The sequence below is a fragment of the Hakea prostrata genome, chromosome 5 (genome assembly GCF_041222555.1).
Source record: "Hakea prostrata isolate BN-2017 chromosome 5, UWA_Hpros_2, whole genome shotgun sequence".
NCBI lineage: Eukaryota > Viridiplantae > Streptophyta > Magnoliopsida > Proteales > Proteaceae > Hakea > Hakea prostrata.
Genome location: NC_142604.1, coordinates 17540266 through 17557300, shown reverse-complemented (window position 1 = coordinate 17557300; position 17035 = coordinate 17540266). Strand labels below are relative to the sequence as shown.

The 17035-nt window shown below is 37.7% G+C and overlaps 2 protein-coding genes, 1 non-coding gene and 1 pseudogene across 4 annotated transcripts; all 4 read left to right on the top strand.

The window, feature by feature from the left end:
• Nucleotides 1-2306: 2306 nt before the first annotated feature.
• LOC149015536 (small nucleolar RNA R71) lies at nucleotides 2307-2408 on the top strand. The gene has a single exon (XR_016173759.1). It is a non-coding gene; the product is annotated as a small nucleolar RNA R71 (small nucleolar RNA).
• Nucleotides 2409-2843: 435 nt separating this feature from the next.
• Nucleotides 2844-4978, top strand: LOC149015535 (peroxidase 12 pseudogene; annotated as a pseudogene).
• Nucleotides 4979-6764: 1786 nt separating this feature from the next.
• Nucleotides 6765-10130, top strand: LOC149015534 (SKP1-like protein 1B). 2 transcript variants are annotated; one of them, XM_089156109.1, is made up of 2 exons: nucleotides 6765-7058; nucleotides 9957-10130. In XM_089156109.1, exons 1-2 carry the CDS (start codon nucleotides 6765-6767, stop codon nucleotides 10128-10130), a joined length of 468 nt encoding a protein of 155 aa, XP_089012235.1. The 2 variants fall into 2 exon arrangements, with proteins under 2 accessions (XP_089012235.1, XP_089012234.1); XM_089156108.1 differs by lacking the exon at nucleotides 9957-10130 and adding an exon at nucleotides 7197-7370.
• A 3247-nt stretch (nucleotides 10131-13377) lies between these two features.
• Nucleotides 13378-13983, top strand: LOC149015533 (SKP1-like protein 1B). Its single transcript, XM_089156197.1, has 2 exons — nucleotides 13378-13671; nucleotides 13810-13983. Exons 1-2 carry the CDS (start codon nucleotides 13378-13380, stop codon nucleotides 13981-13983), a joined length of 468 nt encoding a protein of 155 aa, XP_089012323.1.
• The last annotated feature ends 3052 nt before the right edge of the window (nucleotides 13984-17035 follow it).

Here is a 17035-nt window from a genome sequence, read left to right as displayed (position 1 = left end):
CGAACTACCCCCAACTTTAGGTCAAACATAAGAGTGACTTCTGAGGGTCGAAGCCAATTCCAAAGTAGTGATTAAGTTAATAGCCATGGTCCTCAATAGGAGATTTGTCAACAGATATAGATGATAAAGCTTCTAACTGCATCTCACATTCGAAAATCCCTTTATTTTTTGCATTTGTCACAGCTACCAAACAAGCCTCAACTGGATAGCTTATTTGAAATACCTCCTTTGTACACCTCTCAATAGAATCAATTTTGAAGCAGTTATCTAATTCATTTGGAAACTTGATGGCCTTGAATACATTGAATGTGATCTTTTCATCTTGTACTCTCATAGTAAGTTCACCTGTTTGAAGATCAATCAAGGTCCTCCCAGTCGCCAACAATGGCCTACCAAGAATGATGGGTATGTCTTGATCTTCTTCTATATCCAATACTAAGAAATCCGCTGGAAATATAAACTTGTCCACTTTAACCAAGACGTCTTCAATGATTCCCCTTGGATATTTAATCGACCTATCTGCCATTTGAAGTGATACTGTGATAGGTTTAGCTTCTCCAAGTCCTAGTTTCCTGAAAATAGATAGAGGCATTAAATTAATACTAGCACCAATATCACATAAAGCCTTATTAAAATGAAAATTTCCTATAGTGCATGGTATTGTGAAACTCCCTGAATCCTTTAGCTTAGGTGGAAGCATTAGCTGTAGAATAACACTGCATTCCTCTGTCAATGCCACAGTCTCATAATCTTCAAGTTTCCTCTTGTTAGCAAGAATGTCTTTCATAAACTTGACATAACTTGGCATTTGTTCCAAAGCATCTGCAAAAGGAATATTAATATGCAATTTTTTAAATACATCAAGAAATTTAGAAAATTGTTTATCTAGTTTCGCTTCCCTGAACCGCTGAGGATATGGAATGGGTGGATTATAAGGTGGTGGATTGTCTGGAAACAATTTGGATTTTGGCTTTGATACGAAAGATTTCTACCCGACCGGGTCTGACCCGGATGGGGCTCCACATGCTAGTTAATCGGGAAAGATGCCGATCATCCATGACCAAAAGCGTAACATACGCCACATATATAGCAATCATCCTTGATATAGAAGGTCAACTCAGCAGCTGATTGAATCGGACCAACGACAAGGAAGCATGATCCTAGGAGAAACAATAGCCCTTATCGGGCTAACTTACCAAATACGTATAAGGTAAGTTAATCATTATAAGATAGGGGACGCATCTCCTTGGTAAGCAATCCAATACACACTGAGTATAATCCTTGTGTAACTTTTGCATGAGACCTCACTCGGTTCCTTATCTGACTTTGCCATCGGAGGCGGCTGCCCGGCACACAAGCCGGCCCGCATCTAACCTTTCTTGCAGGACTCATCGTCTCGGATACGAGGGGAGGCTCAGTCGGATCAAGAAACATAATTGATCCGCATCAGGCTTCTCCTCCTCCTTAACGTATTCCTCTGCATCTTTTTGCTCATCATGAACTGCCTCAGAAGAGGGTTCAATTACTACAGCTTTCTTGAAAGGTTCTTCTAATACTTTTCCACTTCGAAGCTCAATAGCATTTGCATACTCTCTAAGATTTGTCTCAGTATTACTAGGCAGTGATCCTTTTTGCCTTTGATTCATCCCATGGGCGATTTGCCCCATTTGTACTTCCAAATTTTTAATGGATGCAAAAATATTCTGATTGGTCATCTCTTGCTTCTGCATAAATTGTGAAGAAATTGTAGCCATTTTTTCAAGAGCATCTTCCCATGGAGCTTTCTTCTGAAATGATTGAGCCTGTTGATTTTCAGGTTGTCTTTCAGTATCTTGATTGTTTTTCCATCCAAATTCGGATGGTTTCTCCACCCTGGATTGTATGTGTTGGAATATGGATTGCTCTGTCGATTAAAGTTCCCCACATATTTTGCTTGCTCTAACTGATTTTTCTCAAAAGGATTAGCCATTTGACATTCATTGCTATAATGTGTTCCCTCACAATAGTTGCATATCACAGCTGGAGGTTTGGTGCCTTGAGTTGCTAACAACCCTACTTGCTTTGTTAATGCTTCAAGTTGGACGGCCATGGCTGTCATGGGATCAGTTTCATTCCTCTGCAAAACTCTTCTTGGGGCAACTCTATCCCTTGGCCTTTGATATGCATTTGAGGCCATAACATCCAAAAGATAAAAAATTTCTGTTGGATCCTTGTTCATGATTGATCCTCCTGCTGCAACATCTACTAATGTTCTTGTGGAATTAGATAGACTATCATAAAAAATCTGAACTTGCTTCCATTGCTCTATTCCGTGGTGTGGACATTTCCTTAGCAAGTCCTTGAATCTTTCCCATGCCTCAAATAGTGTTTCTAAATCATACTGCAAAAAAATAGAAATATTTGTTAATAAACTAGCAGTCTTAGATGGTGGAAAGAATTTTACCAAAAATTTTGAGCCATTTGATCCCAAGTAGTGATGGATCCTGGTTGTAGAGAATGCAACCAACTCTTAGCGTTGTCCCTTATTGAGAAAGGGAACAATCTCAATCTTATGGCATCATCAGTAATGCCATTGCTCTTAAATGTGTCGCAAATGTCCAATAACCCATCAATGTGAAGATTTGGGTCTTCACTAGGCAATCCAGAAAATTGATTATTTTGTACCATTGTAATGATAGCAGGCTTGATTTCAAAATTGTTAGCTGCTACAAGTGGGCGCCTTATAGCTGTCCTATTATCTCTCACAATTGGTGCAACATACTCTCCTAAAGTCTTGCGCCTTGGTGCTTCAACTTCAAGAGGTGGTTGGTTATTATTAAGATCCATTGTTCCAGAAGTGGAAGATGAATTTGTTCTATCTTTCTTTGCTTTTGAGTTCCTTCGACAAGTTGCTTCAATTTCAGGATCAAAAGGAAATAAAGTATCGTTTCCTCTCCTTCTCATGCAAAATCAGTAGGACCTGAAAAACTCAAATTCACAAACTACAAATAAAATAAAATAATAGAAAACAAATAAAAAGAAAAATAAAAGAATTCAAATTAAAACTAGCAGTAATTGATATTGATACTAATCTAATAGTCCCCGGCAACGGCGCCAAAAATTATACCAATTAATCACTCTTAAAGCTATTACAATTTTGGTGATAATAATGAGATTATTATATGTTGTGCCCTCAAAAACTTGCTTTGGTGCCTCTCCCTTCTGCTGGAGTTTGCTCTCCTTTTATAGATTAATTAAACTCAGAGTTTGAATCAAACTTAGAGTTCTTATCTGACTTAACCAAGGAAATGTTTTGATGTATAAATCGGATTAACTTAGAGATCTCCAATGCATAATCCCACCGTTGGATTTGAAGACCAAGACGTCGTGAAGCTCTCCTCCAAAAATCGGCTCGATCGGACACCATATGACCATCCGATGAAGTTCTTGATCAAAACTGAACAGAGATACTCAAAAACGGGATTCTTCTATCTTTCTTATTTGAATTGGATTCTTCTTCCTCTTTTCCCTTCTTTGATCAAATCCTAAATAGGAAATAAAACATAGAAGCATGCAAGGACTCATTCTCTCTATGTTTTTGACTTGATGTAGGACTCTTGCAATAATACCCAGATTTGATTGATAATTTCCTACACGTAAAAGTAATAAATCTTGATTAGAATTTGTTAGGAAATATATAAAATCACCAAAATTATAGAAATTAAAGGAAATGGTGCCACATATTCATTTTCATATCATATTAGGGTAAATTGATATAAAACAATTGTAAATACATGGAAATATAGTTAATTAATCATATAAAATAATATGCATGAAATCAACTTATCAAATTATAAAAGGGTAATTTTCATCTGGACCCCTGAGGTTTGGTCCAAGTCACTTTTAGTCCAATTTAAATTTTCTTTTGCATATGGCTCCCCTGTGGTTTCAAAAAATGATTAAATAATGACAAGCTTAACAAAAACCGTTAGTTTAATAATTTTTGTGACGAAAATACCCTCTTTCTTTTTTTCGATTTATTTGTTTTAGTTTTTTTTCGTTTTAACACCACGAGACCCTCTAGTATTTCCTTGTCGTTCTCTCTGTCTTCTAAGTTGTCGGCCAAGAACTCAGCAGCTGCTCAGCCGGGAGAAAACTCCTGAGAACTAAGGCTTTCAAGATAATCAATGACCTCCCCTCGTCCAAGAGCATTGTGGCGCCATCGTCTCTTGTGCTGACATTGTCGCTCTTTCTGCTCGTGATTCCATTTTCCTGGTAAAATTTTATAAAGCTCATCTTCAAAAACAAACCTCTTCGGCTTTTCGTCGAGCAATTCACATTGCAAATGCTAAACCCTAAAAAATTTGCTAAAACTGTGTAGTCAAGGGGGTCCAGATTACAGAGTACCCTTAGCGAGACGAGATTGTGTGAACATTGCCACAAGGGAAGCAACTCTATCGAACTACCTAGTACCAGCAACACAAGCACAACGTTTAGCTTGATGGCTAGCAAGAACTTGGATACCTATGACGCCGTGGCACTCTTTGGTGGCCATACCATTGGTCTTGGCCACTATTCTTCCTTCACCAACTGCCTCTACCCAACCCAAGATCCTACCTTGGAAGACGAATTTGCAGAGGACCTGAAGAGCATCTGCCCAGAATCCGATCCCAATGTCACCACCGACATAGATGTCCGTACACCCAACTTCTTCAACAACAAGTATTTTGTTAACCTGGGGAAGCGACAGGGGCTCATCGCCTCTGATCAGGATCTTTACACGAACAGTAGAACCAAGGACATCGTCGTCAGCTTCGCAAAAGATGAGGAACTGTTTTTAGAGAAGTTCGTTCGAGGCATGATTAAGATGGGTCAACTTAACGTCTTGACTGGGAAAACCAAAGAGGTTCGTGTGAACTGCTCCGCTCTCAACTCTGCAACTCACCTAACATCAGTGGTGGACAGAGACGAAGACAAAGAGAAGTGCGAGGAGTTATGAATTAAATCTTCTTTTCATCTAATTTGAAACTTTTCGAAGCTGGCTTCTATAATACAACTACAATTCTACTAAGAAACACGTGCAGATGACGACGACGACGGAGAAGACGGAGAGAATGGTGAAGAAATAGAGGGTCTCACTTGTGTTGTTAAGAGATTCTTTTCACCATCAAAAATGAGATTTTTACATTTATTCTTTAAATAAAAGAAATGAACTTATTAAAAAGAGAGGAAAAAAACTAAAACAAATAAATTAAAAAAGGGTATTTTTGTCACAAAAAATATTAAACTAACAATTTTTGTTAAGCTTGTCCTTAATTATTTCTTGAAACCGCATGGGAGCCATTTGCAAAATATAACTTAAACTAGACTAAAAGTGACCTAGACCAAACCTCAGGGGGTCCAGATGAAAATTATCCACTATAAAATTGAAGACCTTTTCAAATTTGATAAGTTACTTGTGATGTAGAAGGTCGTTCCTATGTATCAAAGAGACTTGTGTACGCTTTCCACAAAAGCCATAGCGTTGTGAGAGTGGTAGTTGACCTTTCTGTCCATGGGTCATCATGCCATTGGTTGGTCAAACATATGATTTTGTCCACTAGGGTACCCTGTTGTACCATTATAGGGAAGTGTAGAGCCTCCCAGACGACGTGAACAAGAGGACAAGTGACAAATATGTGATATGGGGTTGTGTGCTCTTCTCCACAATGAAGACAAAATTCGGAGCATGAGTAGCCTCGCTATTCTAAGAGAGAAGATGTAACAACCCCCACAATTCTAACCCAGGATCCGTATTACAAGTCCAAGTACCCGAAGATTTAGCCCGAATAAGCTATGGACTATTTGGATAGAAGCCCATGATCCATATTCTGAGCCCATGGATTTGGATTTCACCGATGAAGATCGAACATGCCTTACTAGGTACCCGAAGAAGAACTAGTAGAAACTCTGATGGACTGAAAAAGTGGATCACTAGTCAAAGTCAAGTTGATATTGAAGATGTCTGGGATCAAGGTAAGAACACCCCCATTTGCTGTGCGTAGAGGTTGGTCGTTTCATCCAATATGTTGAAGAGATCCGGACTCTCGTAAGTGGAAATAGTCAAATTCGGTTCCAACATGTTGGAAGGGAAGCCAAAGAGTACTCATTGATTCTATGGCTAAGATCGAGATGTCTTTCATCTCAACTGTGGGCACTTTATCAAGTTTCCCCACCGGAATTTAGAAGATCTGCTTAAGGCAGATTTAGAGATTTCTTTGAGTTAAGTTTTCTTTTCTTGGGCATTTGGCCCCATTCTGGACGTACCCGGAAGGAAAAAAAAATATATTTTCCATAATATGTTTTGGTAAAAAATGGAAAGTAATTAGGAGATGAATATATATTTTAATAGCAGGAATTTTTTTTAATTTTTATTTTTTTCCATTTCAAGAAAAAAAGAAAAAAAAACTAAAATCGTAGGAATTGAATAAAATTTAGACCTCTTTAAGAAAATAACTAAGCTTTCAATAAAGACTTCTTTTTTCTAGTAATCAGCGAAGAAGGGCTTTGTTTGAGATGGGGAGGTGTTTTAATTCGAAAATAACTCTAATGCTAAAAGGTTTAGAAAATAGAAAAACGCAGAAGAATCCTAAACCTCTTGTGAAAAGGTCTGTGCAGCCGGCGAGGAGATTTATAAATAAGGAATTAACTTGCCTTCTTTTCAATCCCAATATCTTACGTACGTTGTTTTGCTTTCCTTCCTTCCCTATTTGTCTGAGATATTGGTTAATAATTCATTGATCATCATGTCTTCGAACGTTACTCTGATGAGTTCCGATGGAAAATCCTTTGAGGTCGATAGTGCTGTAGCTTGTCAGTCGGAGACCCTTAGACACATGATCGAAGATGATGGGCCCAACGGTGTGTTTCCTTTGCCCAATGTCACCAGTCAGATACTATCAAAGGTGATTGAATACTGTAAGAGGCACGTTGCCGCCGCTGACAATTCTAACGATCCCAATCTTGACGAACAACTCAAGAGCTTCGACGATGACTTTGTTAAAGTTGATCATCCAGAACAACTCTTCGAACTCATCCTGGTAACATTTTGCAGATTGTTTTCCATGCTGTCCATCGTTCTCATTACCTATTTAATTAGGGTTTGGTTTTTCTTCTTTTTTTTTAGTCATTGATTGTTTTTCATAGTAATGATCGTTTGATTGTGTTCCCTTTTACAGGCAGCCAACTATTTGGATATCAAGAGCCTGCTTGATTTGACATGCCAGACAACTGCAGATATGATTAAGAATTATAGCGTAGAACAGGTCAGGAAGACATTCAACATCGTGAATGACTTCACCCCTGAAGAAGAGGAGGAAATTCGGAAGGAACACCAGTGGGCCTTTCAATAAGACTCTTCAAAGGGCACTGGATATGAACTAGTGCTTTCTTAAAACGGCTCTCAGTTTAATAGATTTTTCTTTTGTTTAACAGTTATAGTTTAGTAGTTAGCAAATGCTTGAAACTTTTTTTCAGAGACTGTACATATAACAGTTGATTAAATTGTTATAGTTTTGGTTTTTATAATGATGTTTAACTTTTAATAGTGTCTGCTTCTATTTCTTCATCGTCTTTGTCTTTTAAGCGTGTTGTTAAACCTCAGCTCTAAGCAAGGAGAGAGTATTGATGCAGCCTTTCTCTACCTTCAAACCCGTTTTTACTTAAAAACAAAATGAGTTTTTACTTGAAAAAGAGAGAGAGAGGGTGAAGAGCAACGTAACTGAAATTTTGATTATTATTATTATTTTTTTCTTTCTCTTTTGTAAGAAGATTTAGCAAAGTTAATTATGTTTTTTTTTTATTAAAAACCAACAATGTTAGGCATGGCTGGCCTAATATAATAAATCTTAATGAAGTCACAAATTCATATTGTTATTGTAATTCCTCAGAAAGTAAATTTGTATTGCGTTCCTGCTTGCGCGTATCTATTTTTCGTGAGGCGTCTTCTTTTTAACATTGGCAACACATCAATATTAGTTTGGCGTTTGATATTTCGGACACAATTTTGTAAATTTGAAATCTTAAAATCCTTGAATATAAAATAAAAAAATTATAATTGTAATTATAATTTGTCTTTTTAATGTGAGTCGTTAGATTGAAATGGCATGTATAGATACAATCTTGACCATTGCACTATAAGGGCATTTTGATCATCAAAATTATAATATGTCCTTATTTTATCATTTCTCAAAATTCCAGGGGAACCAGATGTAAAAAAAGAACTTTTTTTGAACTAAAAGTGACATGAACCAAACCTCAGGCCGGTGAAATTTTTATCCAAAGGCTCCAAGCGTAACTTCTCCACTATAAATGCTCCGGAAAGCATTATCAAATAATAACTCCCAGACACTAGAAGCTGGTGGTAACAAATTGCAGGTCTAGTGTAGCACACAGTTTCTTTAAGAGCCGTTAGAATAATTTGACTTTCTTTGGAAATTCAAACTTTCAATCTTTTAAAACCGCTCCAAAAACGTTAAAAGGAAAACGGAGCTCACTGTCATAACGTGGTGATCAATTGGTTGAACTTCTAAAAGAACCCGTCCAATGAGTGGGCCCGGTTTCATCAGAATCGTTAATCTTGATCTTAACGTTCAAATAGGATTTACAGTTGTAGGTTTAGAAGGGCCCTTGGGGGGACCGGACCAATTGCAAATTTTCAATTCAGTTTGCCTCCAAGCCGAGGGTAGTTTTTTTTTTTTTTTGGCTTCTCCTTTTGGTTAATAGGTGCTGTTTATAGACATGGGATTGGGATATAACATAGGCAGTGTTTCAACCTTTGTCCCTAAGAGATTTGAATTATGACCTCGTACTTAGAGTTGTAGTGTGACTTGCATGCTGCGCATTGTGCAGCTGGCCAGCCGATGCACGGTCGAGATCGAAATCTCCACCAAGATTTCGATCTCGCGTCGTTCCTCTTGCGCATTAAGCTGAAACACGACCCGTAGAGTTGTTGGTATTTTACCAACTAAACCATCCCTTAGGCTGCGTTTGTTTGCAAAGATGGGGTAGGGAAAAAGGGGTGGGAAAAAAAAACATACGGGTCCCATGTGTAGTGGGGTGAGGGAGAAGGAAAGGAATGGGTTTTGTGGAATAGTAATAGTGGTCCCACTTTTTACTTTTCCCTACTTTTCCACAAAGTCCCACCAAATATGTGGGGTTTAAAATGGCTTAGGGTGGGAAAGTTGGGCTGCCACATCAAACTTGTCTCTCACTTTCCGACCCCAAGCAACCAAACAATCTACCATCTTGGGATTTAAGGGAAAAGTAGGAAATCTGCACTATTTTCAAGAATTTTCCCACCCCACCTTTATTCGAGCACACAAGCGCAGCCTTAGAGTTGGATGGAGATGATTACATAATAAGTCGCAAGAGAAAGGTGACTAGAGATGATCATGGAAACAAGAAAGGGGAGGGGAGGGTGGGGCATTGAACCAAGGGGATGAGACAACCAAGGAAAAGAAGGGTTGGGGATTACAAGAAAAGTGAGCGAAAGCTGTGGAAGATAGAAACATGAAGTATAAATGATCCATTAAAAATATTTTTATATTATATTAGATTTCCACAACTGGAATCATACTTAGACACATGTCGCTGCATTTTTAGAGAAAATGATTGCAATGGACATAGTCAGAACTTGACACAATAAAAATCTCCTCCTCTCCAAACCTCCCCTAGAGCTTCTCTCTCCTAGTTCTCGGCATTTTTGCCATATTTTTGTTGGATCTTTAACATAAAACCTTAGGTCTCATTTCATTATTGATGGGCGTTTTGTTTCTTTTACCTGTTGGGCCATCCTAGTAGTATCTATTCGGCTAAACTAGGGTTTCCGTAGAAAGAAAATGTCTGGGTCTTCATTTATTAACGTATACCCTAGGATTACCGCGTTTTTCATTCACAGCTAAAAAAATATAGATGATGATTATAATCTTCGATTGCAGGCAGCCAACTATTTGGAAATCCCGAGCCTGTTTGATCTAGCATGCCAGACAATTGTGGATATGATTATAGGTAAAAGTCCAAAAGAGATTCGGACAATATTCAACATCAAAAATGACTTCACACCTAAGGAAGAGGAGCAGGTCCGAAATGAGAACAGGTGGGCCTTTGAATGAGATTCTTCGAAGGATGCTGGATATGAAGTAGGATTTTGTTAAAACGGCTACTAAACCGAGAGTTGTCCTTTTTCTTTTTTTTCCCTGTTGCAGCTGCTGCTGATCGTCTGGGTTTACTAGTTATCAGCCGCAAGTATAGTTAGAAAGACTTGGAACTTTTTTTTCATTAAGTGTACATATAACAGTTTAATTAAACTGTTCTGAGTTTTGGTTCTTATTAACAGTTTAATGTCTGCTTCTGTTCATTAACCAGTTTTAAGCGTGTTGTTAAACCTCTATATCTGACTTAGACCACTGCCGTCCTTGCCAAAAAGATTACGCTATGCACTGAGAGAGTTACTTCTCAATGATGGGCATTGATGGTCAGCATCTACTGTAATTTTATGATATCAAACAGTCTTCCCTCTTCTTTCTTTCTTTTGGTACAAAACGGGGCCAAGTGCCCAAGAAAAGAAATCTTAACTACTTAAAAAAAATCTCTAAATCTGTCTTAAGCAGATCTTCCAATTCTGGTGGGGAAACTTGATAAAATGCCCATAGTTGATGCCCACAGTTGAGATGAAGACATCTTGATCTTAACCATAGAATCAGCTACTTTATTGGCTTCCCTTCCAACATGTTGGAACCGAATCTGAATATTTTCACCTACGAGAGTCCGGATCTCTTCAACATATCGCATGAAACGACCCACCTCGCAGTAAGGAATCAAAAGGTCAATGAACTTTTTTGAGTCTAATTCTATGAGCACCGGCCAGCTTGACACCTTCAAGAATTGCTGCAAGCTCTGCTTCCATCAACTGGCAGGTGGATGCGACGCACAAAACCTCCCTTATATCTCCCCTCATCATCTCTAAAGACACCGCCCACCTGTACCAAATCCCCTCCTTTACGCACCACTTCATCAACATTGCATTTCATATAATTCCCTCAAACCTTTTAACTTAAAAATTAAAAAATTAAAAAAAATTAAAAAAATAAAAGAAGAAGAAGAAGAAGAGTAATCCTGATTTTTGAAGTATTTTTTTTCAATTTCCTCACTTATAAGAAGATTAGCATGTTTAATTAAGTCTTTTTTATATTTATAACTAATAATAATGGTGTTAGGCATGGGAGATATTTTTAATATAATAAATCTCAGGAGCGTAAATGTAATAGCTTACAAATTTAGGATTATGTATGTAATTTTCTCTATAATCAATAATAAGAATATAAAATTTGAGATGCAATTCAAGCAAGAGCAACAACCCTAATCCTAGACAACCCCAACTTACTTGGTGTAGTATGAATTACAAAAATCAAGCTCTATATCAATGTCAAGTGAAAAGTATCTAGAACATCAAAACTAGGGTTTAACAAAATTAATTTACCTCTGAAAGAGTAATCCAACTATCATGCCTTCGTACACATATTATTCTTTGTTTGGAAACGAATGTTTGATACACTCATTTTGCAAGTATTTCCAATTCACCCACAATATGAAATTCTTGTTTTTGAGCACGCATACAATGAATGAGAGGAAGTTAAAAAAGTTGCAAGTCAGACAACGGGCAAGATCTTGAGATTTTCACCGATAAGACCATTTTATCAAGTTTTTGTTTCCCCTAAACCTAAAGTAAAACACATTCTTCGGGCTTGTTTTCTTTACGCACTCCTCTCTAATACAATTGTTCATGCATAGTTCCCCATTTAATATTGTTCATCCAATAGTTCCTTAAATTTGACGTGATAAAATCTCTACCAGTGACTCTTTCACTTCTCCATTCTTTTATTCCCAAAAGCCGAAGAGAAATTCACTTCTCTTAAAATAAACTCTCTCAAGGATTGCACTTGATCATCTACTTAATGTACGTGGACACCATTAATATTGGTTTATCACTTCAAGAGCAGTTGAAGAACTCAGAGATCTTTCTTAGTTGTGTACGACTATGAAATAAAGAAATAAAGGTTCTCCACCACTTTCTTTAAACTTTTTGATACGATCTGTATCTTCAAGGAATCTTCACTTTCTGTGTAACACATTCACTAATTTGATACCGATTCCTGCAGGTATTAATGCCTCAACTTTCAATTTCTCTCAAGAATTAAATGCGTTCACAGTCTAGACAATATTCTATAACACCGTGCTGCATTTACCTCCAGTGGACCAGTGCTATCAATATCCCTGTGTTAGCTGGGCTGCGAACACTTAACCGAGATTTTGATCCTGCTTATACATTTCTCAAAAGTGTAAAAATATAGTTTTCAAAAATAAACCCTCGATCTCGATCGTTTGTTGCAAGTGTTGCGCATTAATTATACAATACCCAAGCAATTTCCGTGTAAGCTCCTCGACAAGCATCACTCCTCTAATTTAAAAAGTCAAGTTCATTCAAGGGTAGTCACAATGTGTCAAATTCTCTGTTATAAATGTGGATAGATAACCTTATTACTATAACAACATAGAAATTAAATATAAATGGTTATGTGCAGTTCCATCGTTGGTTGAAGAATATTTACTCTCCAACAGATCTATTTAGACCTGTAAACGAATTAGATTAGGCTCGAATTAATACACCAGTATTCAAATCCGAATCCTGATCAAAATTGCAGTTCAGTTGTTGGTTGAAGAATATTTACTCTCCAACGATCTATTTAGACTTGTAACGGATCGGATGCGGCTCGATACACCAAGTATCTAAATCCAAATCCGATTAGCAAAACTGCTATCCGAATCAGACAGAAATTTAGAAAAGTATCTGAATTCAAAGTCGGAACTTTATCGGATATTCAACAATAATCTGATCCAATAAACTATGTGATTATTGATTGGTGACTATCATTTTTTTATTATTTTTCTTTTTCGATTTTCCATAATATGTTTTGGTAAAAATTGGAAAGTAATTATGAGATGAATATATTTTAATCGCAGGATATTTTTTTTTTTTATTATTTTTTTCCCTTCAAGAAAAAAAAAACTAAAATCGTAGGAATTGAAGAAAATTTAGACCTCTTTAAGAAAAAGGACTTTGTTTGAGATGGGGAGGTGTTTTAATTCGAAAATAACTCTAGTGCTAAAAGGTTTAGAAAATGCAAAAGAATCCTAAACCTACTGTGAAAAGGTCTGTGCAGCCGGCAAGGAGATTTATAAATAAGGAATTAACTTGCCTTCTTTTCAATCCCAATATCTTACTTACGTTGTTTTGCTTTCCTTCCTTCCTTCCTTCCCTATTTGTCTGAGATATTGGTTAATAATAATTCATTGATCATCATGTCTTCGAACGTTAATCTGATGAGTTCCGATGGAAAATCCTTTGAGGTCGATAGTGCTGTAGCTTGTCAGTCGGAGACCCTTAGACACATGATCGAAGATGATGGGCCCAACGGTGTGTTTCCTTTGCCCAATGTCACCAGTCAGATACTATCGAAGGTGATTGAATACTGTAAGAGGCACGTTGCCGCCGCTGACAATTCTAACGATCCCAATCTTGACGAACAACTCAAGAGCTTCGACGATGACTTTGTTAAAGTTGATCATCCAGAACAACTCTTCGAACTCATCCTGGTAACATTTTGCAGATTGTTTTCCATGCTGTCCATCGTTCTCATTACCTATTTAATTAGGTTTTTTTTTTTTTTTTGTTATTTTAGTCATTGATTGTTTTTCATAGTAACAATCGTTTGATTGTGTTCCCTTTTACAGGCATCCAACTATTTGGATATCAAGAGCCTGCTTGATTTGACATGCCGACAAACTGCAGATATGATTAAGAATTATAGCGTAGAACAGGTCAGGAAGACATTCAACATCGTGAATGACTTCACCCCTGAAGAAGAGGAGGAAATTCGGAAGGAGCACCAGTGGGCCTTTCAATAAGACTCTTCAAAGGGCACTGGATATGAACTAGTGCTTTCTAAAAACGGCTCTCAGTTTAGTAGATTTTTCTTTTGTTTAACAGTTATAGTTTAGTAGTTAGCAAATGCTTGGAACTTTCTTTCAGAGACTGTACATATAACAGTTGATTAAATTGTTATAGTTTTGGTTTTTATAATGATGTTTAACTTTTAATAGTGTCTGCTTCTATTCCTTCATCGTCTTTGTCTTTTAAGCGTGTTGTTAAACTTCAGCTCTTATATCATACCATGGCAGCCGCTGCCAAGTAGAAAACTCTAAGCAAGGAGAGAGTATTGATGCAGCCTTTCTCTACCTTCAAACCTGTTTTTACTTCAAAAACAAAATGAGGTTTTACTTGAAAAAGAGAGAGAGAGAGTGAAGAGCAACGTAACTGAAATTTTTATTATTATTATTATTATGTCTTTTTTTTATTAAAAACCAACAGTGTTAGGCATGGCTGGCTTAATATAATAAATCTTAATGGAATCACAAATTCATATTGTTATTGTAATTCCTCATAAAGTAAATTTGTATTGCGTTCCTGCTTGTGCGTATCTATTTTTCGTGAGGCGTCTTCTTTTTAACATTGGCAACACATCAATATTAGTTTGGCGTTTGATATTTCAGACACAATTTTGTAAATTTGAAATCTTAAAATCCTTGAATATAAAATAAAAAAATTATAATTATAATTATATCAACAAAATCTGTATCAACAATTAAGCTAATAAAAATAAAAATCTGTATCAACAATTAAGCTAATGCTATTGATACTATATTGTTTAATGTGCAACAGTACCTGCTCCAATATCGTGAACTAAAACCATGTCTCTCATAATTGGAAATACATTTCTAAAATTTAACAAGTCAACTTACATATTGTATTTAAGATACTCTAGGGAGGGTAATCTTGTGACCCAATGCCCTAACCAAGGAGGCCCAACCCTATCCGTTTCAAGCAGGATAGTTTGCCAATTAACCACGTCTTGGGTTTCTAATCTAGTTTTTGTGGATCCTTGTTGTTTGCTTGCGTCAATAATTAAGAAGTCCTAAAAAAAATTTGAAATAAATTCAAATTTTCTTTAACAAAAAAATATGTAGCTTAATACAACTACATCCCTAAGACTCAATGATACAAAAGAAAATGATCATCTTGTGCCCTGCATTGGGATTTTCATGCAAAGTATATAAAATAGTTTTTGTTAAAGGAGTCATATTCCTCCTTTTGAGGTTTTAAAGAATCGTTCAAAAGGGGAGAAGATTGAAATGCATGTATCTATAGTATGCCCTTCCCTCTCCCTTTCTATGTTTTATTGGGATAATAATTTAGCTTGAAATCCAAGAGTTGGTAAAGTTTTCAAACTTAGAAATAGAAAGCTTTTATTGTTATAAATAATATTGATTATGGATATCCATCACCCCCCAATAGACAATACTTCCAATTGAAGATCTCAACCACCTCAGCATACAATCTTGGTGATTCACATTCCCATCTTAATTGAAGATTACAATGATCTCAACACACAATGTTGGCAGTCAATATTTCCATTCCATGCACCTTCTATCTTGGGCGGTGATACGGAGAGATTATGATCAGACCGGGTTCATACCTGGTCCGACTCTCGACCCCGGTCGAGACGGAGAGAACGGACTCGCTCCCGAGTGAATCGGATCCAGAAGATGGCTTGCTGAAGAAGAAAGCTTATTCGGCTGCAAGCGCGCCCTAATCCTACTTATGGATTAGGGTAATCACCCTAATGATGGCCGACTCGAATTGACGGCTGCGGATAATCATCACATAACCTAAAGGTTATCTCAGGAGTCCTCTACTAATCCAAACTAGTAGAAGTCTATTGCTCAACGGATCTAACTGTTAAGATCCAACGACTACCCGAAGAAGGCTCAAGTGCATCCAATGAAGGAGATTCGAAGGTACACTCTATATATACCTCACTACCATACAAGGTGAGGGGATCGAAAAGAATACTATCTGACACTCAGGCTCAGATACATACTGATAGACCTAAACTATCAGCGATCTGCTATCTAGATCACCTTTCCCAGTTCTTCATTCCTTAGCTCTGCGCTTCTAGCGAGCCGTTTTGTGATTAAGTTCATCAACTGACTTAGCCTTCGGAGGTGGACTCCCGACCCCAGCGGTCGAGCCACATCTGACGCTTTCGTTTTGCAGGACATCACGAGGAGATCTAAGGGCTGAGTAGATTTTGGACGCATCAATTGGCGTCGTCTGTGGGAAACAACTTGAAAAGCCATGGTGACTAGATCAGCAGCCGCTGCACAACGCAATTCCGGTGTTCAGATCCCTGGAGTGAATAATCCAGATATTCCCCAGGAAAGCCAAAATCCTATCGAGGTAGATGGTGGCCAGGGAGGACGTAATCCTCCTCTTGATACACTCCAAGATCAATTGGATCAGGTAAAGATTCAACTCTTGGAGGTAAGCCAAGCACTCCGCGTGCTCACCAGACGAGTGGTTTTACCACAAGAACCTGATCAGCGCGATTCAGGGAGACGTGCATTACCACATGACCAGAGATTGGCTGAAGACCGGAATATCGGTCAGAATTTTCGTGAAGGAGACCGAGGACTTAGGAGGATCGATGATCAACCGAGGCGAGACGATCGGTTCGACAGACCGCAAGAGAGTACAACTGATTCAAACACAAGGTTGGATACAGGGGTAAGAACTCACTCACCCACTGTCAGAAGAACCGTTCGTGACGATCGAGCAGTTCGCGACGAGCGGAATGCTCGGGAAGGACGGGCTGTTCGTGATGATCGAGTAGCACGAGATGATCATGTTAATCGAGGTCGTGATCATATTGCTGAAGATCACCCGACCCAGATTGGTCAGGAATTGGCCAACATCAATGAGAAATTAGGGCAGTTGGCTAAGGGAAGAATAACTGAGGATATTTACTCAGTCATTCGGAAGACTCCCTTTGCCGAGCCAATTGAGGGATATCAGTTTCCCCGTAACTTCCGTTTGCCTACCTTTTCAACATTTGATGGC

Coding starts and splice junctions, on each gene's coding strand:
- LOC149015533 (XM_089156197.1), top strand. CDS start 13,378: ATGTCTTCGAACGTTAATCTGATGAGTTCCGATGGAAAATCCTTTGAG. Junction 13,672..13,809: donor AACTCTTCGAACTCATCCTG/GTAACATTTTGC, acceptor TCCCTTTTACAG/GCATCCAACTATTTGGATAT.
- LOC149015534 (XM_089156109.1), top strand. CDS start 6,765: ATGTCTTCGAACGTTACTCTGATGAGTTCCGATGGAAAATCCTTTGAG. Junction 7,059..9,956: donor AACTCTTCGAACTCATCCTG/GTAACATTTTGC, acceptor CTTCGATTGCAG/GCAGCCAACTATTTGGAAAT.